This window comes from Jaculus jaculus, chromosome 1 (assembly GCF_020740685.1).
Source record: "Jaculus jaculus isolate mJacJac1 chromosome 1, mJacJac1.mat.Y.cur, whole genome shotgun sequence".
Taxonomy (NCBI): Eukaryota; Metazoa; Chordata; class Mammalia; order Rodentia; family Dipodidae; genus Jaculus; species Jaculus jaculus.
Genome location: NC_059102.1, coordinates 229449616 through 229477007, shown reverse-complemented (window position 1 = coordinate 229477007; position 27392 = coordinate 229449616). Strand labels below are relative to the sequence as shown.

General features: G+C 48.9%; 1 protein-coding gene across 3 annotated transcripts; it reads right to left on the bottom strand.

Moving 5' to 3' along the window:
- Nucleotides 1–1363: 1363 nt before the first annotated feature.
- Nucleotides 1364–26990, bottom strand: LOC123454703 (sulfotransferase 2B1-like). 3 transcript variants are annotated; one of them, XM_045133584.1, is made up of 7 exons: nucleotides 26876–26990; nucleotides 26225–26379; nucleotides 14834–15048; nucleotides 13883–14009; nucleotides 13625–13719; nucleotides 4636–4816; nucleotides 1364–1642 (listed from the first exon to the last, which is right to left on the bottom strand). In XM_045133584.1, exons 1-7 carry the CDS (start codon nucleotides 26893–26895, stop codon nucleotides 1527–1529), a joined length of 909 nt encoding a protein of 302 aa, XP_044989519.1. In that variant the 5' UTR covers nucleotides 26896–26990; the 3' UTR covers nucleotides 1364–1526. The 3 variants fall into 3 exon arrangements, with proteins under 3 accessions (XP_044989519.1, XP_044989509.1, XP_044989525.1); XM_045133574.1 differs by having other exon boundaries at nucleotides 26225–26385; nucleotides 26876–26952; XM_045133590.1 differs by having other exon boundaries at nucleotides 26225–26373; nucleotides 26876–26952.
- Nucleotides 26991–27392: the final 402 nt, after the last annotated feature.

The following is a 27392-nucleotide window of genomic DNA, read 5'->3' as shown; positions in this document are numbered from 1 at the left end:
TTATCCTCTGAATTTCTTGATCTCTGCTTTGATATTTTCCCTTTTATTATTCCTTGGGCCTCACCGTTTGTCCTCTTAACCTCCCTCCACAGCAAAGCACATATGGGCAGATGCCATGTGTGTTCTAAGTCTCCCTACATCGAAGGTCCATCCTCCACGTGCTTCCCGCCCTACCTCAGCCTTTCCTTGAAAGCCTCAGTTTAACTCCCCTCCACATACCTGCAGCTCCAGTTATTTTTTTCCAAAACCTCAATTACTCTTAAATGAACTTTATAAACTATGCACTGTTTCCACACGAGAGCGCATTTCCTGCTTCCCACGTGTTTATAACTCTGCTCTAGTTTTCCTACCTACATCCCTATCTCCCTTAAATAAATCCCACTATTTGTGATTTATCCCCAAAAAACAATAATTCATAACATCCTTCTTTAGTCCATCTTTATTAATTCTTTATTAAAGGTAGGACAGAAACCAAAACTTGGGGTTCATAAATTCTGGGAGACCCTTTGTGCAACCCAAAATCTTGTATAACTAAATTCTGGGACTTGTTTTTGATCACGACTTTCTTTTCAGCAGACAGGCATTAGCCCCTGGGGACAGAGTCAGACTATCACAATAAGCAGCAGGCTGGCCATGCTGACAGTGGCCAAGGGAGCTGTGTCCTGAGCAGCCAGCTTTGCTTCTCTGACTATCTCTTTCCTGGAAGAGGTAGGCACTCCACTCAGGACAGAAAAAGTGCTGGGTTCAGTCATCCTCAGGTGGCCCAGTCATGAGCTCTCAAGTGTGTGAGCCCACACAGCCCGGCCTCATCTTATCCTCAGGAGCCAGGAAAGGTGAAGCAGCCAGACCCCCATGGGGGGGGTGGGAGTGGGGGCTCCCAAATCTTCTCACCACAGCAGAGCCTTGTGGACAACGTCTCCCCTCTGCCAGCTGGAGTTGGAGGACACAGGCACCCAGCAGAGAATGGCCCCAGCAAAAGCACATGGGCACATCCTCAGTGTCACTCAAGAGGGAGCTCCCATGGAAACCTCCCTGAGCCCTGACAGAAAGCTTTCGGATTGTAGCCCAGGGGATGGAGCAGGGTTTAGGGGGCAGAAGGGCTGCGTGGAAGCTCAAGTCCCAGGAAGAAGGGCTTTGGCATGCATAGGCCCAGGCTGGAGCTGAGACAGAGTCTGAACAGCAGGAAACATGAGTTATTTTTAGTTTTATTTTATTTTAAGTTTTAAAAAATTTTATTTATTTATTTGAAAGTGACAGACAGAGAAAGAGTCAGATAGAGAGAAAGAGAATGGGCATGCCAGGGCCTCCAGCCAGTGCAAACGAACTCCAGACGCGTGCGCCCCCTTGTGCATCTGGCTAACGTGGGTCCTGGGGAATCGAGCCTCAAACTGGGGTCCTTAGACTTCACAGGCAAGTGCTTAACTGCTAAGCCATCTCTCCAGCCCGAAACATGAGTTTTTAATGTCAGGCCATGGAAGCAGAAGAGCAGGTTGGGAGCGCAGACGCTCTGGAGCAGGCTGGGCTCCTCAGTCCATGGTCCAGGGGAAGCAGAGGCCAGAGTCGCCCATCTGGGCCTTGTAGACGACATTGAACTTCTCGTCCTGCTCAGGAGTGAAGTGCTCCTTCCAGTTCCCCACCACACCTGGGGAATGTGCACAGATGGCAGGATTTAGACCTGGGAGGAGGGGCCTCAGGTGACACTGAACCCAAGGGTTTCCCATGTGAGGGAGCGCAATGCCAAAGAAAGCACAGCCAGACAGGAGTGGAGGAGGATTACCGCTGCCGCAGGCAAGCAGGGCATGGGGTCATCCCCAAATAATGCTTTTATGTTTTTATTTATTTTCAAGGATAGAGAAAGAAAGAGAATGAGGGCATGGTCATGCCAGGCCTCCAGCTGCTGCAAATGAACTCCAGATGCGTGTGCTTTGAGCATCTGGGTACTGGGGAACTGAACTCAGATTGTTAGGCTTCGCAGGCAATCACCTTAACCAATTAGCCATCTCTCTAGCCCAATAGTACTCTTGTCAGAACAAAAGGGGATGGAGATTTTGTTTAGGAAGCCTATACAAACAGGAGTGGGGCAACTTTTAAGCATGCTCAGTTGAGGTTATAATTTGGGGTGGTTTTTTTGTTTGTTTGTTTGTTTTTTGTTTTTTGTTTTTTTTGTTTTGTTTTTTTTTGTTTTTCGAGGTAGGGTCTTACTCTGATCCAGGCTGACCTGGAATTAACTCCGTCATCTCAGGGTGGCCTTAAACTCATGGCGATCCTCCTACCTCTGCCTCCTGAGTGCTGGGATTAAAGGCATGTGCCACCACGCCCAGCTTAATTTTTGGTTTTGTGTTGTGTTTTTGAGTCAGGGTGTCAATGGAGCTCAGGTTGACCTGGAACTCACTCTGTGCCCCAGGTTGGCCTAAAACTCATGGGAATCCTCTTACCTCAGCCTGCCAAGTGCTGGAATTACAGGCATGAACTACCCTGTCTGGCTGAGATCATAATTTTAAAAAAAGATAGTAGCAGCTGGGTGTGGTAGTGCATGCCTTTAATCCCAGCACTTGGGAGGCAGAGGTAGGAGAATCACCACGAGTTCGAGGCCACCCTGAGACTCCATAGTGAACTCCAGGTCAGCCTGGGCTAGAGTGAGACCCTACCTTGAAAAACCAAAACAATAAATAAATAAATAAATAAATAAAGAAAGAAAGAAAGAAAGAAAGAAAGAAAGAAAGAAAGAAAGAAAGAAAGAAAGAAAGAAAAGAAGATAGTAGCCAGTGTGGTGGTGCACGCCTTTAATCCCAGCATGCAGGAGGCAGAGGTAGGAGGATCACTGTGAGTTCAAAACCACCCTGAGACTACCTAGTGAATTCCATGTTAGCCTGAGCTACAGTGAGACCCTACCTCAAAATAAATAAATAAATAAATAAATAAATAAATAAATACTTTTATTTATTTATTTATTTTTGGCTTTTCGAGGTAGGGTCTCACTCTAGCCCAGGCTGACCTGGAATTCACTATGGAGCCTCAGGGTGGCCTTGAACTCATGGCAATCCCTCTACCCCTGTGTCCCGAGTGCTGGGATTAAAGGTGTGCACCAGCATGCCTGGCAGATACATTTTTTTGCATATGCTTAGCTCAAAATCATGGAGCATGTATGTAAAAACATAAAGGGATAAATAAAAAAATCTCTGTGCATGTTCAGTTTCTTAGTAAATTTTGAGCTGAAAATAAAGGAAAGTATATTTTGTTTTGTCTGGTTTTTTTTTTTTTTTTTTGAGGTAGGGTTTCACTCAAGCCCAGGCTGACCTGGAATTCACTATGTAGTCTCAGGGTGAACTCACAATGATCCTCCTACCTCTGCCTTCTGTGTGCTGTCATTAAATGTGTGCATCACCATGCCCAGTTTTAGAAAGTATATTTTGAAGGGGAATGCCTTGCTTAGTCACTAACAACAGAAACATCATAGCCAATGTCAGTGGTTACTGGGAAAATCTCCGACCACGGTTCCTCCATGGCCCCCCAGTAAACTGTGTTCTGCGCCTCCTCCCTGGTCCTAGGGAACGTGGCTTTATTTAAAGATTAACAGTGAAGTGGTCACGAGGGTAGCGAGTGACCAGTGACTGAAGAGAGGATGGGGGCAGAGCCTGGAGCGATGCAGCCACAGGTCACAGGACACTGGAGACTGGGGTTCATCAGGGACCGTGACAAGGCAGGCTTTTGTTGTTGTTGTTTTTGTTTTGAGGTAGGGTCTCACTCTTGTTCAGGCTGACCTGGAATTCACTATGTAGTCTCAGGGTGGCCTTGAACTCATGGTGATCCTCCTAACTCTGCCTCCCAAGTGCTGGGATTAAAGGCATGTGCCACCATGCTCAGCTAAGACAGGGTTTTTGTTGCCAGGGCACTGGGACCAGAGATGTCCAGCTAAACACAGCCCTACACTGTGACCAAACATCCCACAGACACTTAGGGAAGTAAAGACTCTCTGTTCACAGCCTGATGTTTGGCGCTCAGCTGACTGTGCAGCCCAGGCTGGCCTCAAGCTTGTGCTTCTCCAGCCTTAACCTCGCCTGTGATCCACCACGCCTAACGGCCGTGCTGGTTTCTAAGACACATGTGCCAGGGCGGCTCTGGGGCCTACCACCCTTCAGGATGGGGAAAGGACACGCCACGCTCCTCAGAATCGGGGGGCATGGGGGTGGGGAGGCCGACATGGCAGTGCCGGGGCCCGCTCCCCACAGTACTGGAAGGTCAGTTTCTTTGGCAGTGTTTTAGATGAGACAGAATTGAGGCACCCACTTACCAGGGGCTGGACAGTCCGGCTTAGGGTTTCTGGGGTGAAAGGTGTGAGACAGAGCTGTAGACTGGGGGAGATGGGAGCCCCTCGTGATGGCAGCCACCAGAGGACAGTGTCACAGCGCCTGCACTGTGTGCTGAGCTCTGTTGGATTTGCTCTGTGGCACGATTCTCTGTGGTAGGCCTCGTGCTGCTGGGACCAGGGAAGGCCGCAGAGGAGAGTGCGAGGAGAGCTGACGGGGCAGGCTTGGGGGCTGCCGTGGGGCACAAGAGGAAGAAGGCCGACAGGCCCCAGGATGGGTCCTGGCAAGAGGGGCTGATCTGAACGGAGGCTGGGAGGGCGGCTGGTACCTTTCCGCAGGAACTTGCCCCGGCTCTGGTCCATGATGTCCTTGGGCAGCAGGCTGTAGTTGACCATGCTGCTCTGGCTCATGAAGGAGAAAGTGCAGTGCTTCAGAATGACCGCCTCTTCTTGTGGCCCCAGCGGATGCCCCAGGAACTCACCGAGCTTCCGGATGGTGGCCCGAGGTTCCTGGACCCAGAAACACCAACAGACAAGGATCCAAAATTGCAATAGATCTTTAAAGATCTTCAAATTAGTACAAGTAAGTAGACGTGTATGAACAACTGCGCACAGAATAGCATGGTCTGTCACAGCAGGAAATTGCAAACTGCGTGTGTCCAACCATGAAGGGAACATTTTGTTTGTATGGTGGATTGAGTGTCAGTGTACCTCAGGGCCAAATTGTTAATTAATTAATTTATTTATGAGGGAGAGAGAAAGAGACAGAGCAAGAGAGAGACAGAATGGGCACAACAGGGCCTCCATCCACCACAAACAAGCTCCAGACTCAAGCGCCATCTTGTGCATCTGGCTTACGTGGGTACTGGGGAATCGAACCTAGGTCCGCTGGCTTTGTGTTAAGTGCCTTAATGACTACGCAATCCCAAATTCTGGGATTAAAGGTGCGTGCCACCATGCCCAGCTACTTTTTTTCTTTTCCTTTTTGGTTTTTCGAGGTAGCGTCTCACTCTAGCCCAAGCTGGCCTGGAATTCACTCTGTAGTCTCAGGGTGGCCTCGAACTCACGGTGATCCTCCTACCTCTGCCTCCTGAGTGCTGGGCTTAAAGGTGTGCACTACCGCATCCTACTTATTTTTGTTTTTTTTTAAATTTTTTGTTTATTTTTATTTATTTATTGAAGAGCGACAGAGAGAAAGAGAAAGAGGCAGAGAGAGAGAGAATGGGTGCACCAGGGCCTCCAGCCACTGCAAATGAACTCCAGACATGTGTGCCCCCTTGTGCATCTGGCTAACGTGGGTCCTGGGGAATCAAGCCTTGAACTGGGGTCCTTAGGCTTCACAGGCAAGCACTTAACCGCTAAGCCATCTCTCCAGCCCTTATTTTTGTTTTTTGAGGTAGGGTCTCACTCTGGCCCAGGATGACATGGAAATCACTATGTAGTCTGAGGGTGGCCTCAGACTCATGGCAATATTCCTCCTTCTGCCTCCTGAGTGCTGGAATTAAAGGTATGTGCCATCATGCCAGGCTCTGGAGGTATTTTTTTTTAATTAATTAATTATTTATTTATTTGAGAGCGACAGACACAGAGAGAAAGACAGATAGAGGGAGAGAGAGAGAATGGGCGCGCCAGGGCTTCCAGCCTCTGCAAACGAACTCCAGACGCGTGCGCCCCCTTGTGCATCTGGCTAACGCGGGACCTGGGGAACCGAGCCTCGAACCAGGGTCCTTAGGCTTCACAGGCAAGCGCTTAACTGCTAAGCCATCTCTCCAGCCCTCTGGAGGTATTTTTGATTAAGCTTTTACTTAGTGCCAGCTGGTGTAGATTTTGGGCGGTGGAGCCTGTGGTAGGAGGTGTGGAGGTGAATCTGGAGTCCAGCCTATGGTGTGCTCAGAGCCAGCTGAGCTCTGGGCCTTCTCTCTGTGGTAGACGTGATGATGTCAGCCAGCTTCAGCCACCATGAAGGAGCCTCCCCTCCAAACTGTAAGCCTGAGATCAACCCTTTCCTCCCATAAGCTAGTTATCCTCAGGTGTTTGTCCTAGAAATGGGAAGGTAACTACAGCAGTTTATCTTAGTAATTTTTTGAAGTAGGCCCGCACTGTAGTCCAAGCTCATCTGCCAACTCACTCTGTAGCCCAGGCTGACCTTGAATTAATGACAGGCCTCCTATCTGAGTCTCTTGAGTACTGGGATTACAGGCATGAGCCATCAAGTCTGGCTGGGAATTTATTTAAATCATATCTATGCACCAGGCATGGTGGAACACGCCTTTAATTCCAGCACTTGGGAGGCAGAGGTAGGAGGATTGCCATGAGTTCGAGGCCACCCTGAGACTACATAGTGAATTCCAGGTCAGCCTGGGCTAGAGTGAGACCCTACCTCAAAAAAACAAAAAAAATTAAAAATAAAAAATAAATTATGTCTATGCCACATGAGAATACATGAGAAAGGGGATGGGGAGATGGCTCAGCAGTTAAAGGTACTTGACAATTCTGTCAGCCTGGGTTAGATACCCTGGTGCTCACGTAAAGTTAGAGGCACATGTGATGCACGCATCTGGAGCTTGCTTGCAGTTTTAAGATGCCCTATCACACCCATATTCTCCCTCTCTCAGACACAGACACAGACACACACACACACACATTCTCTCTGCTTACAAATAAATTAATTAAAAGCTTTTTTTTTTTCTTTTTGGTTTTTCAAGGTAGGGTCTCACTTTAGCCCAGGCTGACCTGGAATTCACTAGGTAGTCTCAGGGTGGCCTCGAACTCACAGTGATCCTCCTACCTCTGCCTCCCGAGTGCTAGGATGAAAGGCGTGCAGTGAAATATGAAGAAATCTATGTTGTAAAATATTATATGTGCAATGTGAGTTCCATTTTATGCAAGTAGAGAGAATCAAGAAGCTGTGTTGTAGATATGTAAACAGAGGGACAGAACAGTGGGGGGCAGAATGATCTAAGTAGAGTCAGGAGAGAGGATGGAGGAAATAGCGGTTGGGAGGACAAGTAATCAAAATTAAAAATGAGCTGTATAGGGCTGGAGAGATTGCTTAGAAGATAAGGCATTTGCCTGCGAAGCCAAAGGACCCAGGTTCGATTCACCAGGACCCATGTAAGTCAGATGCACAAAGGGCACAAGTGTCTGGAGTTCATTTGCAGTGGCTAGAGGACCTGGCGTGCCCATTCTCTCTGTGTCTCTCTTCTCTCTCTCTCTCTCTCTGTTTGCAAATAAATAAATAAAATAAAATTTAAAAATTAAATATATATTTTAAAAATGAGCTATATATAATGAAATATATAGAATCCAACTTCTTCACTAGCCAAATAATACATATGTTTAAAAAAAAAAAAGAGTGGGCAGGAGTAACCTGTGGAGGTGGATAATGCTATTCCAAGAAGCCATAGATTGTTATAAGAAAATTTTATTCTGGGGTGGGATACCTTTCAGCAAATTGTTGGTCAGGGAGGCCTCTGATACCCCCAAAACATTACAGGCCATTGCCAAGGCTCTTGGTTGCCCACCTGAACTAGATGCTAAGGCCCTATTGCTGAAAATACCACATGCTTAATCTGTAGGATACTGAGAAATCAGGCTGCAGCTGAGCTGAAAGCCTTTGACTAGCTGTCAGGATGCTGGGAAGACCTATGGAGCCTGCTGGAAGTTTCAAAGCTCTCCAGCCAGGCTGGATATATTAACTGGTGCCATGGTGGCATGTCTGTCATGTGTAGATAAATTCACGCCTGGTATTAAAAACCTAATCAAAAGCCTATATGTCTGGGAAGGTCATAAGCCCTAGGGGGAAAACTATTACTGTCATCTGGCTCAGTGGATATATTATGCCCACAAAGCTGCCCTCTAAATACTTAGGTCTTCACCCATATATTTATTCTGCTCTTATTTTCAGTTAGAGATGCTTCTCTTTCAGGTGGTAGTGACCAGTGGGGAAACACAAAATTCCTCAAGTGCTGAGAAGAAATAACAGTGAAGTGTTTGGTCATAACTGAGACATCTTTCTCTCACCAAGGCTCAGGGACCATTGCTGAAATGGTGGTAGAAAGAATGCAAGAGCCAGCTGGAGAGATGGCTTAGCAGTTAAGGCACTTGCCTGCGAAGCCTAAGGACCCATGTTTAACCCTGCAGGTCCCAGGTAAGCCAGACTCAAGGTGACACAAGTGTGCAAAGTCACACATGCACACTAGGTGGCACATACATCTGGAGTTTATTACAGGGGCCGGAGGCCCTGGTACACTAATTCTCATTCTCTCTCTCTCTCTCTCTCTCTCTCTCTCGCTCTCTCTCTCTCGTTTGCTCTTGCTCTCTTGCATTAAAAAAAGAAAAAAAAAGGCAGTCTGAGCTGGGTATGGTGTCACATGCCTTTCATCCCAGCACTCAGAGAGGCAGAGGTAGGAGGGTTGCCATGAGTTCAAGGCCACCCTGAGACTACATAGTGAATTCCAGATCAGCCTGAGCTAGTGAAACCCTACCACAAAAAAAAAAAAAAGAAAGAAAGAAAGAAAGAAAAGAGAATGTAAGAGCTAAAGGAAGGGGAGTGCTTTGCAAAACTGTCTCCCAGAAAAAAAAAGTTGCATGACACTCATGACCTCACAGTGGCTAATTCTACTTACAGAATACCTGTATACTAGGAGGAGAAAAATGCTGACATAAAAGTAGAAGACAGGGCTGGAGAGATGGCTTAGCGGTTAAGGCATTTGCCTGCAAAGCCTAAGGACCCAGGTTCGATTCCCCAGGACCCATATAAGGCTGATGCACAAGGGGGCGCATGCATCTGTAGTTTGTTTGCCATGGCTAGAGGCCTTGACACACCCATTCTCTCTCTTTCCCTCTCCCCCTCTCCCTCCCTCCCTCTCTCTCTCTCTCTCTCTCTCTCTCTCCCCTTCTTTCTCCATCAAATAAATAAATAAAAATAAAGTAGAAGACAGGGCTGGAAAGATGGTTCAGCAGTTAAGGTGCTTGCCTGGTTCTGTTTCCCCAGTACTCACGTAAGCCAGATGCACAAAGTAGAACATGCATCGGAATTCATTTGCAGTGGCTAGAAGCCCTGGCACACCCATTCTGTATCTATCTGCCTCTTTCTTGCTCTCTCATAAATAAATAATAAATAAAATATTTTTAAGGATATAAAGGACAGACTAGTTGGAAAGGAGAAGGGATTCAGTAGAGGTAGGAGAGGGGAAAGGGAAGATAGTAAAAGAAATAATGATCATGATACATGGTCAGCTGGGCATGGTGATGCACACCCTTAATCCTAGAACTCAGGAAGCAGAGGTAGGAGGATCACTGTGAGTTCAAGGCCACCCTGAGACCACATAGTGAATTCCAGGTCAGCCTAAACTAGAGTAAAACCCTACCTCAAAAACAAACAAAAAAACAAGGGCTGCAGAGATTGCTTAGCAGTTAAGGCGTTTGCCTATAAAGGCAAAGGACCTCAGTTCAATTCCCCAGGACCCACGTAAGCCAGATGCACAAGGGGGCACATGCATCTAGAGTTTGTTTGCAGTGGCTGGAAGCACGGGCATTCCCATTCTCTCCGTCACTCTCTCTGCCTCCTTCTCTCTCTCTCTCTCTCTCTCTCTCTCTCTCTCTCTCTCTTAAACAAATAAATAAAAACAAAGTAAAACTAAACATATATATGGAGGTTGTGAATAAAATTAAAAAGATAGACTGGTGGGGCATGGCAACAAACACCTTTAAACCCAGCACTGAGAAAGCTGAGGTAGGAGCATTAATGTGAGTTTGAGGCCAGCCTGGGACTACACAGTGAGTTCTAGGTCAGCCTGGACTATAGTGAGACCCTACCTCGAAAAATCAACACCAACAAAAACTAGAGTGATGGATGGATGGGTACAGGGACAGATAAATGGGTTGATGGTTAGGTAGGGAGATAAGGGTGGATACACAGTAGCAGTAGTAGATGGTTGATGGAGAGGTGGATTTGCTGGATGATGGAGGGACTTTGGGCAGAAGGATAAAAACATACATACATTGGTTTTTCGAGATAGGGTTTTACTCTAGCCCAGCCTGACTTGGAACTCACTCTGTAGTCTCAGGCTGGCCTCAACTCAGAGATTGAACTACCTCTGCCTCCTAAGTGCTAGGACTAAAGTGTGCAGCCCCACGCCTGGCTGTTTTTTGTTTTTGTTTTTCAACAGAGTCTCACCATGTAGCCCTGGCTGGCTTTGAACTCATGGACAATCCTGCTTCTGCCTCATAAGCACTAGTATTACAGGCATGTACCACCATGCTTGGCCACACAAGGTGAAGTGATGGGTGAATACAGAAATACGCAGATGTCAGGTGGGTGAGGGTGGATGGCGTATAGATAAAGGACAGTTACTTTAAGTTTCAAGAAGCTAATGGGGGCAGAAGTTACAGCACAGGAGTGAATGGGCCCCAGGTCCCAGGGGCTATAGGACGAAGCTCTCTTTAAAAAAAAAAAAAAAGTTTGTTTGTTTGTTTCTTTTCCTTTTGGTTCTTTGAGGTAGGGTCTTGCTGTAGCCCAGGCTGACCTGGAATTCACTATCTAGTCTCAGGCCTTGAAATCACATTGATCCTCCTACCTCAGCCTCCTGAGTGCTGGGATTAACAGCATGCTACAGGGCCAGCCTCTCTTGAAGCTTGAAGCTACCATGCAGTTGTGGATAGTGGTACATGCCAGCCCAGCCCTGCACATGACCATTCATCCTCTGGAAGGAGAACCTCACATCACCTGATTCATCTACCACCTCCATCCGAGTGAGCATCTGCTTTTCACTCAATCAGTAATATTTCCTAAGGATCCACCAGGCCTGACTTCAGGGACCTGGAACATGTCAAGAACCAGGAAAAAAAAAAAAAAAACCTTCCTCAATTCCAGACTCCAGAGAGTCAAAAGTAAAGCCCATTGAGAGCACCAGACACTCGGGGTGTCTAGTCTCAGCCACGATCACATGCCACAACCAAACTGTCCCACCAGTTCAATACCATCCCTCATTACCAAAGACTGCAAATGGTGTAAAAGTCTAAACAGTGAAACTTCCAACATTAGCACTGTTGTGTTAGGGGCTTCATGTGTCTGGCATTCATATTTAGGCAGAATTTAGCAAAAGATACCAAAAACTTTGGAAATCAGGTTTTATTTTTTATACCAAAATTCATTTGGTTAGAATAACTCAAGCTGGGGCTGGAGAAATGGCTTAGCTGTCAAGCACTTGCCTGTGAAGCCTAAGGGCTCCGGTTTGAGGCTCGATTCCCCAGGACCCTCATTAGCCAGATGCACAAGGGGGCTCACGCGTCTGAAGTTCCCTTGCAGTGGCTGGAGGCCCTGGCACGCCCATTCTCTCTCTCTCTCTCTGCCTCTTTTTTTCTCTTTGTCACTCTCAAATAAATAAATACAATTAAAACAAAAAATTTAAAAAAAAAAAAGAATGACTCAAGCTGCAGTGTCACGAATGGACCTATGATAGTTTTTATTCCCCTTGTTACAGTGTCTTGAGGCCAAACAGGCACTGTCTGCTGGGGCTGATGTGTTCAGTTCCTGAGACCCAACAAATCCCAGATCCCTAAACACAGGTGGCCTCAAGGATTGGGGCCAGAGCTGAAGGTGCCATCAAGGTCAGCCTTGTGGATGTAATTTAAAATATGCTGCTAAGAAATCATTTCAGGGGGGCTGGAGAGATGGCTTAGCAGTTAAGGCGCTTGCCTACAAAGCCAAAGAACCTCAGTTCAATTCTCCAGGACCCACGTAAGCCAGATGCACAAGGTGGAACATGTGTCTGCAGTTCATTTGCACTGGCTGGAAGCCCTGGTGCACCCATTCTCTCTGTCTCTCTCTCTCTTCTATCTCTCTCACTAATTGCAAATAAATAAATACAAAAAAGAGAAATGCATTTCAACTAGTTATTCTCAGTGAAATCTTGCTGTTTACACACACACACACACATGATTGGAACAGCTCAGAGAACTCAAGGTTCTCCAGCATCATGCATGCGATTTGCTGGCTGTGCCCACAATGGGTTGAGTAATCAGAAGGGCCGTCTGTTCTTTTAGAAAGAACAGGAGCAGAAAGAGGAGCAATAGACTGAATGTATTTGTGCAGTGGAAATGTTCTCAGAGGCTTAATTGAACTTATAAATGTAACCAAGCCCCCCTTAGACAAATAAACGCAATCATAAAATTTATAGACTGAATGTATAACTTAAGGCCAATTAGGATTTAGTGTCAGACATTAGTAAATCAAATTAGTTTCTGTATGTGTGGTACATATGCATGTATGTATGTATGTTAATATGTGTGTTCATACTGGTGTGTGTGTGCGTGCGTGCGCACACATGCATATGGAGATCAAAGGATAACCTTGGGTCATAGCCTCAGGAACACCAGCCACCTTTTTGTTTTGTCAGGTCTTTTCTTTTCTCTTTGGGGTAGGGTGACCTCAAACACAGAGCAATCCACCTACCTCTGCCTTCTCAGTGCTTGGATTAAAGGTATGGCTACCATGCCAGATTTTTTTAGGTTTTATTTGGGAGGGGGGAAGTGTCTCACCCTAGGCTGGACTAAATTGGAACTCACACTATAGTCCAAGGTTGGCCTCAAACTCACAGTGATCTTCTTACTTCAGCCTCCTTAGCACTGGGAATAAACGTGTGTGCCACCACTCCCAGCTCAAGTAGTAAACTTTTAAAAATTTATTTTATTGATTTATCTATTTAGAGAGAGAGAGAGAGACAGACAGAGACAGAATTGGCACACCAGGGCCTCAGCCACTGCAGTGGAACTCTAGATGCTTGCACCACCTAGTGGGTATGCGTGACTCTGTGCTTACCTCACCTTTGTGTGTCTGGCTTACATGGGAACTGAAGAATTGAATACTGATCATTAGGTCTCACAGGCAAGCCCCTTAACTGCTAAGCCATTTCTCCAGCCCTAAAATTTATTTTTAAGGTAGGGTCTCACTCCACCCCAGGCTAACCTGGATCTCATTCTTCAGTTCCTGGTCCTACCTCTGCCTTCCAAGACCTCAGACTAAAGGCATGCACAACCACCACTGCCTTTCAAATATTAAAATTTAAATGTACACATAGAACATTCTTAAAACTCCTGCCAAAAAAAAAAACTCCTGCCAACAAATTTCACAATTGCTCTTAGTTTTACAAGTCGTTGACAGGAGGCCATACCTGAACCAGGAGAAATCATAGGTTCTAAAAACTCAGTTATCTTTGGCAGACCTGTCCCAGGAAAGTGTGCTTCACAGAATGTTCTGGAAGAGCTGGGGATCTCACTAAGGAAGACTAGAGGCTGCGTGCAAGGGGTGCGTACCTGGTACAGCTCCTCATAGGTGACAAGAAGCAAATTCAGGTCCTGCTGGAGGCCCAGCCACCCCTTCACATGATCAAACCAGGAGCCAAAGAAACCTGGGGAAGGAAGACATGGAGAGGTCTCTGAAGCCCCAGGCACATGTGACCGGGGTCCAGGAGTAGCAGGGCACCCTCAGAGGTGGCTAAGGAAGCTGCCCTGCCATCCAGGTGACATGGGAAAGGAGACCCCCCCAAGAACCACGTTGTCCCCAAAACCCACCTGTACCCTTAAGAAACTCATCTACAAAGTCCTCGAAGGAACTGGGGTCAGGCAGGAAGCCAGCGATTTTGTGGAAGTGGTAGAAGGAGACCAGCACATCCTTGGGGTTCCGTGCCATATAGATCACCTGAGGGAGACAGTCCTGAATCCCTACCCTGCGGTTCAGGATTTGCCCTGGCTGCTGTGATTCACAGCACAGAGCCCGGGACCCCAACTCTTGTCTGAAAGGATGGTGGGAGATTGAACCGCAATGCAGGCTTGAGGTGGGTGGCAGACACAGACCCGACATGGCTCTCTGAGCAGCAGCCAGCAAACCTCTTATGCTTGCTGAATGGGTGACTACACACCCGCCTCCGCACCTGGGAGCAGGGTACCAGGAGGCAGCAAGTTACCCCTTTGCTCTGGGCCACGTGGGACAGGAAGGCTGAGATGAGTCTGTTGGAAGCGTCATGTTGTCTGTTATTCATGCCCTCAGGCTCCAGGCAGCCCAGGGCAGCCATCACCCCACAGGTTGGCTGAGCCTTAACTGTTCAGGCTCCTTCTGCCTCCAGTTGGCCTGGATACTCCTGCGGGGGGTCTGGGGTGGAGCCCATTTGGGTTTCTTCTCCCACTCGCTTCCCAGCTGTGAAGGGACATCTGTTCCCAGAGCTGACCATCCGGTCAAGGTGGTAACTCCGTCCTTGTCTGACCTGACTGACTCACCAGACCTGCCCACTCTGGCTTGGCCACACTTCCGGCCTGTCGGTAAAGCAGAGCTTCCTGCCAGGTAGTCCCTGCCTCAACTCTAGGCCGGCCTGTTGCTACTGGGCCTTTGGCTGCCCTGTGCTCCTCGTCCCGCCCCCTGACATGTGAGGGGCAATCAGACCCTCAGGACCCCTCTGCTCTGAGAGCCTGGCAGAGACTTGGCTCTGATTCTGGAAGGCGCAGGCCTGGGCCGGGCCCCTCCCCTACCCGGGCTTTGGACGTCCTCAGAGCTGCGGCCAGCGCTTTGGCAGGCAGGTGGGTGGTGAGCAGGCGAGGCCAGGAGGTGTTGAGCTGCGTGACTAAGTGGCTGAAAGAGATTTGCTCCATCCAGGGCGCACGGGCCCAGTTGGGAAGGTGGTGAATGGGCCACAGGCAGCCTTCACAGAAGATCAGACTCAGGACCTGTTGCATCCACGTGGTACCTGCAGGTACAAGAGGTGGGGACCGGATGGAGCAGACCATGAGAGGGGCGATGCGCTAGGCACGGGGCGCACACCTTTAATCCCAACACTCTGGAGTCAGAGTAGGACAATCACTGAGAGTTCAAGGCCAGCCTGAGACCACATACTGATTTCCAGGTCAGCTTGGGCTAGAGTCCCATCTTTAAAAACCTGGTACAGCCAAGGGCTCTGACGCTTTTCCACCAGGGTCACCTGCCCTGGGATTCCAGTGGTGTGTTCCCTGTTTCCATCTGTGACTTCATCCATGTCACCACCCATGTTTCTGTCCATGTTCTGTACATGAGCATTTGAATTTTCTCTTTTTCTGTGTGTGTGTGTGTGTGTATGTGTCTGTGTGCATGTGTGTGTGTGTTTGCATGTCTGTGGGCGAGTGAGTGCATGTGTGCACGTGCATGGAGGTCAGCTGTTGACGTTGGGTATCTTTCTCGATTGCTCTCCACCTTACCTACGGGAGGCAGGGCCTCTCATTTGAACCAGAGCTCGCTGGTTCAGCTAGTCTAGCTAGCCAGCCTGCCCCGGGGATGGCTGCGTCTGCTCCTGAGCTCTCACATTACAGGCAAGCCACCACATGGATGAGTGCTGGGATCAGAACTCTGGAGCGCACACTTGCGTGGCTAAAGCTTTATCCACTGAGCCGTCTCGCCTGCCCTGGGGAGATTTCTAAGGTGACTGGGGCTTTCTCTATAATGCACTTCTCTCCCTCCCATGTCCTCCCCTGCCCTTCCTTTCCTGTGGTGCCTTAGTTGGAACCCAGGGCCTTGCACATGAAGCCATGCCATTGTCCTCTTCTTTTTTGATTCTATTTATTTGCCAAGAGAGAGTAAGGGAAAGGAAGAGAGAGAGAGATAAAGAGAGAGAGAGAGAGAGAGAATGGGTGAGCCAGGGCCTCCAGTTTCTGCAAAGGAATTCCAGATGTATGTGCCACTTTGTGACTCTGGCTTTACATGGGCACTGGGAAGGAAACTGAACCCAGGTTTAGGCTTTACCCCTGAGGCATCTCTCTAGCCCCTCTCTTCTTTCTCCATGTTCACCAGAATCATCTGCTTATGATGAAGTAGGCCTTCCCATTTTTTGTGTGTTTGGTATGTTTTGTGTTTGTACATGGGTGTTTAGGTGCACATGTGTGTGCATGAGTGTGGAAGCCAGAGGGCAACATTAAGTGTCTCACACCTTGATTTTTTGAGAAATGGTCTCTCAACCTGGGACTCCCCGATTGGAGTAGGCCAGCTAGCCAGCCAGTCTCAGGGATGGCCCTGTCTCTGCCTCCCAGGGCTAGTATGACAGGTGTGCACCACCATGCCTGTCTTCGTTTTGTTTTCTTTTTCATGGTAGGGTCTCGCTCTAACCCAGGCCAACCTGGAATTCACTATGGAGTCTCAGGATGGCCTCTAACTCACAGCCATCCCCCTACCTCTGCCCCCTGAGTGCTGGGATTAAAAACATATGCCACCAGTCCTGGTTCCTGCCTGCTTGTGTTTTTGTTTGTTTGTTTGTTTTGTTTTGTTTTTCGAGGTAGGTCTCCTCTAGCTCAGGCTGACCTGGAATTCACTCTGTATTCTCAAGATGGCCTTGATCTCATGGCGATCCTCCTACTTCTGCCTCCCAAGTGCTGAAATGAAAGGTGTGCACCACCAGGCCCAGCTCTCATGCCTGTATTTCTTGTTGTTGTTGTTTTGTTTTTTGAGGTAGGGTCTCACTCTAGCCCAGGCTGACCTGAAATTCACTACGTAGTCTCAGGGTGGCCTTGAACTCACAGCGATCCTCATACCTCTGCCTCCGGAGTGCTGGGATTAAAGGCGTGCACCACCACGCCCATCTATGCCTGGTTTTTATATTGATTTTTTTTTTTTTTTTAAAAGCCGGGCCTGCTGGCGCACAGCTTTTTTTTGTTGTTATTATTATTTTTAATATTTTTAATAACATAGGCATAGAGAGAGAGAGAGAATGGGTGCGCCAGGGCCTCCAGCCACTGCAAACGAACTCCAGATGTGTGCGCCCCCTTGTGCATCTGGCTAACGTGGGTCCTGGGGAGTCAAGCCTTGAACCGGGGTCCTTAGCCTTCACGGGCAAGCGCTTAACCGCTAAGCCATCTCTCCAGCCCTGTTTTTTTGGTTTTTGAGGTAGGGTCTCACTCTAGCTCAGGCTGTCCTGGAATTCACTCTGTAGTCTCAGGGTGGCCTCGAACTCACAGTGATTCTCCTACCTCTGCCTCCCAAGTGCTGGGATTAAAGGTGTACACCACCATGCCCGGCTTTTATATGGATTTTTAAGATCTGAACTCAGATTCTCAGACTTGCCCAACAAACACTTTAGCCACTGAGCTATCTTCCCAGCCATGATGTAGGATTTTTCTAGCCTGCACCCCCAAACTCTTTCTCCCACTTTTTTCTTCATTGTTATCGGAGTGCCCCCATTTCATGGTACAGATTTCTGTTTTATGATCCCAGGATATTGCTCAGTGGTAGACAACATACATTCATGAAACTCAGAGTTTGAGATTCTGTACTGCAGAAGAAAGAAAAAGATAAGGGGAGGAGAGAGGAAGAAAGAAAAAAAAAGGAAATAGGTATTTTTTTAAAAGTACTTTTTTTTTTTTTTTTGGCCAGGAATGGTGGTAAAGTCTTTAATCCCAGTAGCCCAGAGGCAGACATAAGTGGATTGTCATGAGTTTGAGGCCATCCTGAGATTCGACCTGGGCGACAGCGAGAACCTACCTCAAAGAAAGAAACAAAGAAAGGAAGGAAGGAAGCTTATTTTTATGTTGAGAGGAAGAGGCAGAGAGAGAGAATGGGCACACCAGGGCCTTTTCAGCAGCTGTGAACAAACTCCAGACTGGTGCGCCCCCTCGTGTGCATGTGCAGCATTGCATGCTTGCATCACTGAGTCTGGCTATGTGGGACCTCGAAATTTGAACATGTATTCTTAGGCTTTGCAGGAAAGAACCTTAACTGCTAACCCATCTCTCCAGCCCCAAAAGTACACTTCTTTAAAAATTTCTTGGGGGCAGGGGAGGTGGAGAGATGGCTTAGCAGTTAAGGCATTTGACTGCAAAGGCAAAGGATCCCAATTTGACTGTCCAGGACCCACATAGCCAGGTGCACAAGGTGATGCAGGCATCTGAAGTTCATATGCAGTGGCTGGAGGCCTTGTATGCCTATTCTCTCTCTCTCTCTCTTTCTCTCTCTCAAATAAATAAATAAATAAAATATATTTTTTAAAACTCTTAGGGCTGGAGAGGTGGTTTAGTGGTTAAGGTGCCTGCCTACGAAGCCTAAGGACCGAGGTTCAATTCTCCCAGTCCCACATAAACCAGATGCACATGGTGGAGCATGCGTATGGAGTTCGTTTGCAATGACTGGAGGCCCTGATGTGCCTGTTCTCTGTCTCTCTCTCTCTCTCCTCTGTCTCCCTGTCTCAAATAAATAAAAATAAATCTTTTTAAAAAATTCTTAGCCAGGTGTGGTGGCACACGCCTTTAATCTCAGCATGCGGGAGGCAGAAGTAAGAGGATCGCCATGAGTTCAAAGCCCCCCTGAGACAAAATAGTGAATTCCAGGTCAGCCTGGGCTGGAGTGAGACTGTAGCTTGAAAAACCAAAAATAAAAATTTCTTATTTATTTGAGAGAGAAAGAAGCTGATAGAGAGAGAGAATGGGTGTGTCAGGGCCTCTAGCCATCAAACATACTCCAGATGCATGCACCACTTTGTGCATCTGGCTTACCTCTTTACTGGGGAATTGAATCCGGGGCTTTAGGCTTCACAGGCAAGTGCCTTAACTGCCAAGCCAGCTCTCCAGCCCCCAAAGTATGCTTTTGCAATTAAATCTATCCTCATATGCCTGTACAGTTGCCAGGTAGAGGTTAACAGTCAAAACACAGCAGTTACAGAGAACCAAAAGAGGAACATATAAAAGCTAGTTGGGTGAAGGGTCTTGAGAGATGTCTCAGTAGTTAGAGGTGGTTGTTTGCAAAGCCTGATGGCCTTGGGCTAATTCTCTAGTACCCACATAAAGCCAGGAGTATAATGTGACACATGTATCTGGAGTTCCTTTTCAGTGGCACAAGGTCAAAAAACTCACCCTCTCTGTGTCTGCCCCTTTCTCTTCATCTCACTCGAATAAATAAATTAATTAATTAATTAAGTATTAAATAAAAAACTACATGGGAAGAGTGTGCCCACCTCTGAGTGAAGACGTGGGGTGGGTTCGACCAATGGAGAGACTCCTTTGTCCCTGGGATGACTTAAAATAAATAGACCCGTTCTCCCACATTAATTTGTGATTCAAACACAATCCCAACAAAAAATACCCACAGGTTGCTACAGTTAGACAAGCCAGTGATGAAGTCACATGGACATGCAAGCAGACCTCAGCACAGGAGTGTACCCGGGTGGGCACAGCCCTGGGCTTGTGAGGGAAGCCCAGCAACAGACACAGGTGTGTGTGATCAGAGCTCTGGTCAAGCACAGCGCTCGGCGACGACAGAGTAGCTGTTTCATAAAGGGCAACGTTAGCAGCGCGCCTCACACCCCACAAAGCTATAAGAAGAAAGAGATGGCCAATTCCTTAAAAATGTGCACACAGGAACTATTCCTCAGCATCGACATCACTCGAATTTACAGACAAGTACTTTACTAGCAGAGCTGTAATGTGAATCTGAAATGTCTCTAAAAGGCCCACGTGTTAGAGGTTTGCTCCCTGGGGGTGGCATTCCTGGGGGTGAGGACCTTGAAGAGGTAGCCTCATGCAAGGTCATTGGGGGTGTGCCCTAGGCTAGCTCTTTCTCGCGCTCTATCTGAAGACATAGTCTCATGTAGCCCAGGCTGGCCTCAAACTCACTATGTAGCTGAGGATGACCCTGAACTTCTGCTCCTCCCCCGTGCTCCTCCCCAGTGCTGGGATGACAGGCATGCACTACTTTGCCGGGTTCTGCAGTGCTGGGGATAGAACTCCGGGCTTTGTGTGTGCTAAGCAGCCCCTCCCAGCTGAACTACACCCCAGGTCTGTCCTCTGCCTCTTTCTGCTCCTCAGCCACGATTGAGCGATTTGCCAAGCACTCTCCACCACGGTGTGCCGCACCGGGGCCGAAGCAGTGAGGACAATGGGTCAGGGACTGGAACCTCCAGAGAACTGAGCCAAAATGAGACTTCTTCTCTTCATAAGCTGGTTATTGTAGCTGTTTGTCACAATGAGGGAAAGCCAAGTCACATGCTTACCAACTCTTAGCTGGTCAGTGCAGGCGATGGGTTGGAAAGTCTGGTCTGGGGCGATGGCCCAGTGGTCATGACGCAGGAAACTAAGGCTCACAGAACCGGCACCAGAGACTGAGTGGAGAATCAGTCTATTTTCACCCCAGCATGGGCACAGGGGAATCTCTTCCAAAGCGAGCTCTGATGGCTTAGAGATTATATTCCTTATCTTGGTTTATTTATTATTGTTAGTTCTCAGAACTCAGAGCCCAGGCCTAATGCCAGAGACCTTAAGTATATGATAGGCAAGTTTTATAGAAATAGAAAACACTTGTTAACTAGTGGGCAGATGTCTGCAGCTGTGCTATGGAGATAAAAAGAAACAGAAGATGGTTTACGATAAGGGCTGTAATGCAGATCATGGCCTTGAAACAGTACAAAAACTCCTGTGTCAGTACAAAAGAATCTGCAGTTCAGAACATGACTAATACAAAAGTCCATGCAGTACAGGACATAACTTTAGGGCAGGAGCTTCTAAAGTTCCTTACATAATTTCCATCTCAGGTCACTTGCTTGTAGAGCTGGATGGCCTGGGTTCAATTCCCCAGTATCCAAGTAAACCCAGATGCAAAAAGTGGTGCATGGGTTTGGAATTCATTTTCAGAGGCAAGAGCCCCTGGCACACCCATTCTTTTTTTCTCTCACTTACAAATAAGTGAAAATTTTTTTTTAAAAAATGATAGCCAGGTGTGGGAGCTCACACATATAATCTCAACACTCAGGAGGCAGGGGTAGGAGGATCACCATGAATTTGAGGCCAGCCTGGGACTACAGAGTGAATTCCAGGTCAACCTGGGCCACCGTGAGCCCCTACATTGGAAAAAGAAAAAAAAAAAAAAGAGTCCCTGCTGGACCTTATGTCCTGAAAATTGTTCATTTAGATTGAAAGATGCAAAATAGTAATACAAGCCGGGTGGTGGAGGTGCATGCCTTTAGTCCTAGCACTCAGGACGCCTAGACAGAAGGATCACTGTGAGTTGGAGGCCAGCCTGAGACTACATAGCATTAGGACATAGTATTCCAGCTCAGCTTGGACTAGAGCAAGACCTGACTTGGAAAAACCAAACAAACCAACGAAACACAAACTAGTGATGTTTCAGAAACAATGCCTTAAAAACAACAAAGTGGGAAAACTGTAACATACTCCAAGGCAGGTGATAAGTACATGTTCTCCCTGCCTCAGTGAATAGAGGTGATGAGAGCTGGTTGTCCTGCAGGAAATGTTACAACATCAACATCAACACAGTTGAACAACTGTAACCCTCTCACAGAGGTTTTGAGAATGGTTCTACGCCCTCACTTGCAGTAATTAGCTGGGTGCCTCAGCCCTTAGGACACCTGGCTACAGTTTTCCCACAAGCCCAATGCTTTCTGTGGCGACACTGTTTGTTTGATGTTGTTTCTCTCTTTATGAGGCAGGGTTTTACTCTAGCACAGGCTGACCTGTAACTCACTGTGGCCAGGATGGCCTGGAACGCATGGTGATCCTCCTACCTTAGCTTCCCAGGCACTGAGATTAAAGATGTGCAGTGCCAGGCCCACCTTTGACAGACCACATTCTTCATTTCTTCCATGCATAACTTAATCCCTCTTGCATCTTGTCTAAGCACTGAAAACCCACTGTGACAGCAGCAAAACAGGCTTGAATTTTTCATTCTTTCTTTATGATTTCATGCTTAGATTTGTTTTTGCCACACATCATGGCAACCTCAGATGACTTTGTCCTCTTCTTATGAAGTGGAGAACATTCCCTCTGCATTGAAGGAAACACTTCCTGGCTCCTCTGGCAACATCTCGGCTCCCGGGGTTATTACTCTACTCTTATTTTTAATTTTTTTTTTTTAGAGAGTGAGAGAGAATTGATGCACCAGGGCCTCAGCCGCTGTAATTGAGCTCAACGCTTGCGCCACCTAATGGGCATGTGTGACCTTGTGCTTGCCTTACCTTTGTAGGTCTGGCTTATGTGGGATCAGGAGGGAAATCAAACCTCTGTCCCGAGGCTCCGCAGGCAAGCGCCTTAACCACGAAGCCATCTTTCAACCCTCATTACTCTTCAGTGTTAGGATTGATTAGTAAGATGAGAGCATGTTAAACACCAGCACTGAAAACATGATAGTGGATCTGAAAACTGGGAACATTACTAAGTGAAAATGGGAGGGGACTGTATGCAGTGGAGGTATTCTAGGCAATTTACATCCCAGGTAGGATGGAGCAGTAGTATGAGATTGTCCTGACACAAGAGGAATTACTTATTTCTGGAAGTTTTCCTTTAATAATTTTAGTGACCATGAATAACTGCAACAGCAGTTAACAGGGGACCACTGTGCGCTTAACATGACCTGGACTCATTATGTCAAAAGGAGAGGAGAAATGTACATATGGGCCTCCCAAAAAGGTTCTGGAATCACACACATGACACTGGGTAGGAGTGGATTCTAGGGAGGCTGGGGCTTTCCGTCTTCCTTAAATGTCTTACGGGCACATTTTAGTCGTCATGTGTCGATTTCATGAGTTGGAAAAAAGGACAGGCAGTGCTCCAAAACTGGCAAGGTTGTGCCCCAGACTAGGAACAAGAGAGCACTCGTTAGGGCTAGGTGCATTTTTTTTTTTTAATATGTATATTTTTTATTGACAACTTCTATACTTACAGACAAGGGCTAGGTGCATTTTAATATTCTGCAGGCACAAAGAGCTTTGGGGACTCAGGGTGGAGGGTCACAAAGGGCAGCTACATCGTTATTTGTGAGGTAACACATAGGAGTGGATTCCCCAAGAGAAGGCACAGGAATGCCTGGGGCCCTCTGCAGTCTGGTCCTTGGGAATTGGTGTGTTGACTCCTGGGCCTCCGCACACGTCCATCCACTCCAGGCTGTGAGTGGCTGGCACCTGCATTATGCTGGGTGTCACATAGCCAGGATGAGGCTTTGTGCCTTGCCCCACAAAGTTGGACAAAGATTTAGGTGCCCTCAAGCACCCTGATATGCATGACCACCAACCTAGTGGCCAACAACACTGTGTACAGTATCAGCAGGCTGGCACTGCAGAGGTTCAAGGAAGACCCATTCCTTGTTTCTTCCCACTTCTGGGAGTCACCACATTCCTTCCTGACTGCTTCCTCCACCTTCCAGAGCAGCATCCCAGCACATTCTCATCTCCTACTCTGGCTCCTGCCTCTGCCCCTTACCACACCTCCTTCCCTGCCCCTGAGCCTCCTGCCTGGCTCTACCCCTCCAGGAAACTGATCTCTGTAATCCAGGATGATCTCCATCTCAAGGTCCTAACTCAATCAGCACTGCAAAGTCCCTTCTGCCACTTGTGGTCACATGCCATGAGGATTAGCTAGGAGCCTCTGGGGCCATTGTTCAGTGGGTGGAGACAGGGAGAGAGGGAGGCAGGGTGGCCATGGCTCTGCCAAGAATCTTCTGACACAATAGCAGGATTTGGGACAGTGAGACCCCAAGGCAGGGAGTGGGCATCCCAGGGGAAGCAGAGAGCAGAACTGATCTGGGAGCCCCCACACAGAAGCGTTCTGGTTGGTTGGACTCTCCACGCCCAACCTTGCCCACATCCTTCCTGCCCAGAGACACAGAGGGCCAAAGTCTGAAATGAACACATGCCCCATGGAGGGCTGAGCTTCCTTGGCATGAGGGACTCTACAGAGGCTCTGCCAGGCAAGTCTGAGGTGAAGAGCTGAGGCAGAAAGGGGGAACCCGTTACCTCTGAGAGGCAGAAGCTATCCCTGGGAGTGATGGCCACCTGGGGCCAGGAGGGTGGTCAGCTGGAGTTCCATGAGGCAGAGTGCTGCGACAGGGGAACATCACAGCTCCAGGTGGCTTCCTGTGCACACGGAGGGTCACGGGAATGAGCTCCCCACAGTGAGGACCATAGACCTTTCTTCCTTTTTATTTTAAGTTTTAAGTTAGGGTCTCACTCAAGCCCAGGCTGACATGGCACTCGCTCTATATTCCTAGGTAGGCCATGAACTCACAGCAGCTCTCATTCCTCCACCTCCTCATAGCTGGGCTTAAAGGCGTTCACCATCTCAACTGGCTCCCGGACCATAGTTCTTAAAAAAAAACTACCACTTTCTGAATAATGTACTGGAACATTATAGCCTTGGTGTTGGTATTTTCAGAAAGTCTGTACCAGGCTTGCTGAGAATGGAACCAAGGGCTTAGCCCACATTAGTTGCCTAGTGCACTCCACTTTGCCCTCGGCTGGCGCTCTCCAGATATTGAAAGGGTCTTTGGCCATGACCACAAGACAGAAAGTTCTGGAGAGCTGTGTGGGGTGTCCAGTCACCAGAAGCAACCACACTTTTCTCTCAGAGATGTCAAATTCTGGGGTCCTGAGTTAGATGTAGGAACAGAGGGCACTGTGCCCTTCCTCAGCTTCTCTGCCGTCCAGGGAGGAAGAGGGAGGCTCTGACCTCCTTTAAGTCTCACAGAACCATGGTGTGGACTAGGGGCTCTTGTCAACAATGAAGGAAAACTCAAGCCAGAAGGGGCTCTGCAGAGCTAGTCTGACCCACTCCACCCTGTCCCTGCCCCCATCTTTTATCAAGCCACCAGCTCACAACCCCTAGGTTTCCCACTGTTGCTTGGCTGGTCCTGTTTTCAATCCCCTCTGCACATTCTCAGAAAGGCTCGCTCAGGGTCTGGCGACACCAGTCTGAGAGTGTTCTGTCAGGTGGAGGCCAGGCCATGCTCTGCCTGCGTCTGCTCACACAGCTTCAGAGGGAAGGTCCCCTTTGTACAAGAGCACCTGGAGAACTGACTGAGGCCCCAGACCCGCAGCCCTGCAGCAGGATGGAGGAAGGGCTGCCTGCCTCCACAGCCTGAGGATGCCCAGCCCACCCACTGCCTGCTTCTTGGCAGGAAGCACCGCCCACAGGCCAGGCCCCTGGGTGGGTGTGGGGGACTCAAAAGGCGGAGTCAGGCTGAGTGAGGAAGGGGCGTGGCAGGAATGTGGGCTGGAGGGAGGGGAAGCAGGTTAGGGTCTAGAAGGGGGAGAGGCCCCTCCCTGCTTCACTGCTGTGCCTCACTGGAGCTCATGGAGCCCCTGGGCCATGGGAAGGGGGGGTGCCAGGCCAGCCTCCCTCCCAGCTGCTCCTGTCTGCTGGCCCTGGTGTCTTAGCCACATTAGGTAAGACCTGCTCCAGCTGGGGCCAGACTGTCACTGGGAGGCCAAGGCAAGCTCCAACCTCCACCTTCCTCTTAGGAGACCTGCCATGGACCGCCCCTTGTTGGGACCCCCCACTACGTATCCCTGGGTTTAATGGATTCAAGCTGGACAGGAGGGACAAGACACAAAGGGTCCTTTCAGCTGTCCTGCCCACACTGAGAGTAAGGAAACGGTCCCGTGCACTTAGTGAGTGGCTCAACCCACCACAATTGCTGAGGGAAAGAAGACGGACACCATTCACCTCAGCTTGGCAAGGGAGCCAGGGCCTCTCTCCGAAAGCCACACACCCATCAGCACCTCGCCACGAGCCATATTGGGAGCACGCAGGCATGCCATCCGCAGCGTCCTGCTGACACTCCGCGCACACTCCGAGACACAACCACCTAGGTCAAGAGAGACCATGGGGTGCTCAGGGGAGCCTGGTGAAGGTGGGGGGCAGTGCTGCTGCCACACAGTGTGAGAACACTTTAAATCTCCTGTGGACACCGGGTGGTGGAAAGCGAGTTGCCAGGATGACTGTGAAGGGCTCTGCAGACTCATGCCAGAGAGGCCACGCTTTGATTCAAAGGTTCACAGGTTCACAGATGAAAGAGGAGGGCGCAGGCTGAATCCCGTGCCCCAAAGACTAGTTCCCTGAACCCTGTCTGCAGATGGTGACAGCGGTGTCCACACTGCCCAGGCTCCCTGCCTCAGCCCAGAGCCTCACCTGACTTGGGGAACGTCACCAGGAGGATGTCTGTGTCCTTGAACTGGAAGCCACAGGCTGCCCGTAGGGACTCCTGGCTGTGCATGAACCCTGGGAAGCGGATACCGTCGAAGACCTCCACGGAGTTCATTCGCTCGTTCATGCTGGCGCTGGCGCTGGCGCTGGCGGGGTGGTGTGAGGGGATCTGTTACTTACACCTGCTGGCCAGCAATTTCAATTTCATCATTTAAATGTGGACACAGGTCTACACCTGCTGGCTGCTGGCATTGTCTTCAGGTGTCCAGCAGGAGTTCCCAACCTTGATCAGGCTTGCCTGTCACCTGGGCCAGGCAAGACTCCAAAGCCCTCAGAGGAGATGACACTGGGTGCCTTGGCCCTGATCTCCCAGCAGCAGGCACTGGTACCTGCCACACCCACATGTTGTGGCCTTACTGCTTGGCAGAATTCTGCCCTACTTGCCAGCGTGAGCCAGGTGGTGCCTGCTGTGAACATCCCTGCATGATGGACTAGATGACCCCTAAGTAGTGGCATGTAGAGAACCCAGGGACGCGGCCTCACCTCCCATCACCTTCAGCCATCTGCAGCGTGAGCAGGGTCCTGCAGCCCCCGCTGTCAGCCCCACTTCCGGGTCCCCGCTGATCCCCTACTCACCCCGCGTTCCTTTCCTGCATGCCTTCTCCACCACAGGCACCCCCGCTCTGGAAAACTTAGCTCACCCTTACTTGGACAGTTCCAAGGAGGCTCCACCCTGTAATAGCAGTGCCCTGGGGCAGAGGAGTGCAGGAAGCCCGCCCACAAAGGGGAGGGCCTGAGAAGGGAGCCCAGGCAGGGAGCAGTAACTGGGCAGTGCCCAGGCCGCTTCTGAGCAGGCCAAGATTCAGTTCAGCAGTGACTGGCTATGACATGGCTTTCCTGTTCTAGAAACGCTGCCCGTGTGGCAGAAGGCACTGGCCACTTGGGGGCAGTGCCGCCCCCTCCTCTCTGTTCCTGGCTTCCCCAGAGCCAAGCTGTTTATATAATTTCCAAAACATTTGTGGGAAGTGATGAAGAGGGTTCACAGAAATCTGAGTGTTATTGCAAAGTATACGCAGGCAGGCTTTTCCATCTCGTTCCTCCCCAGCTGCCAGCGCCACATTCACGTCCCTGCCATCACACTTCCGTTAGGCAA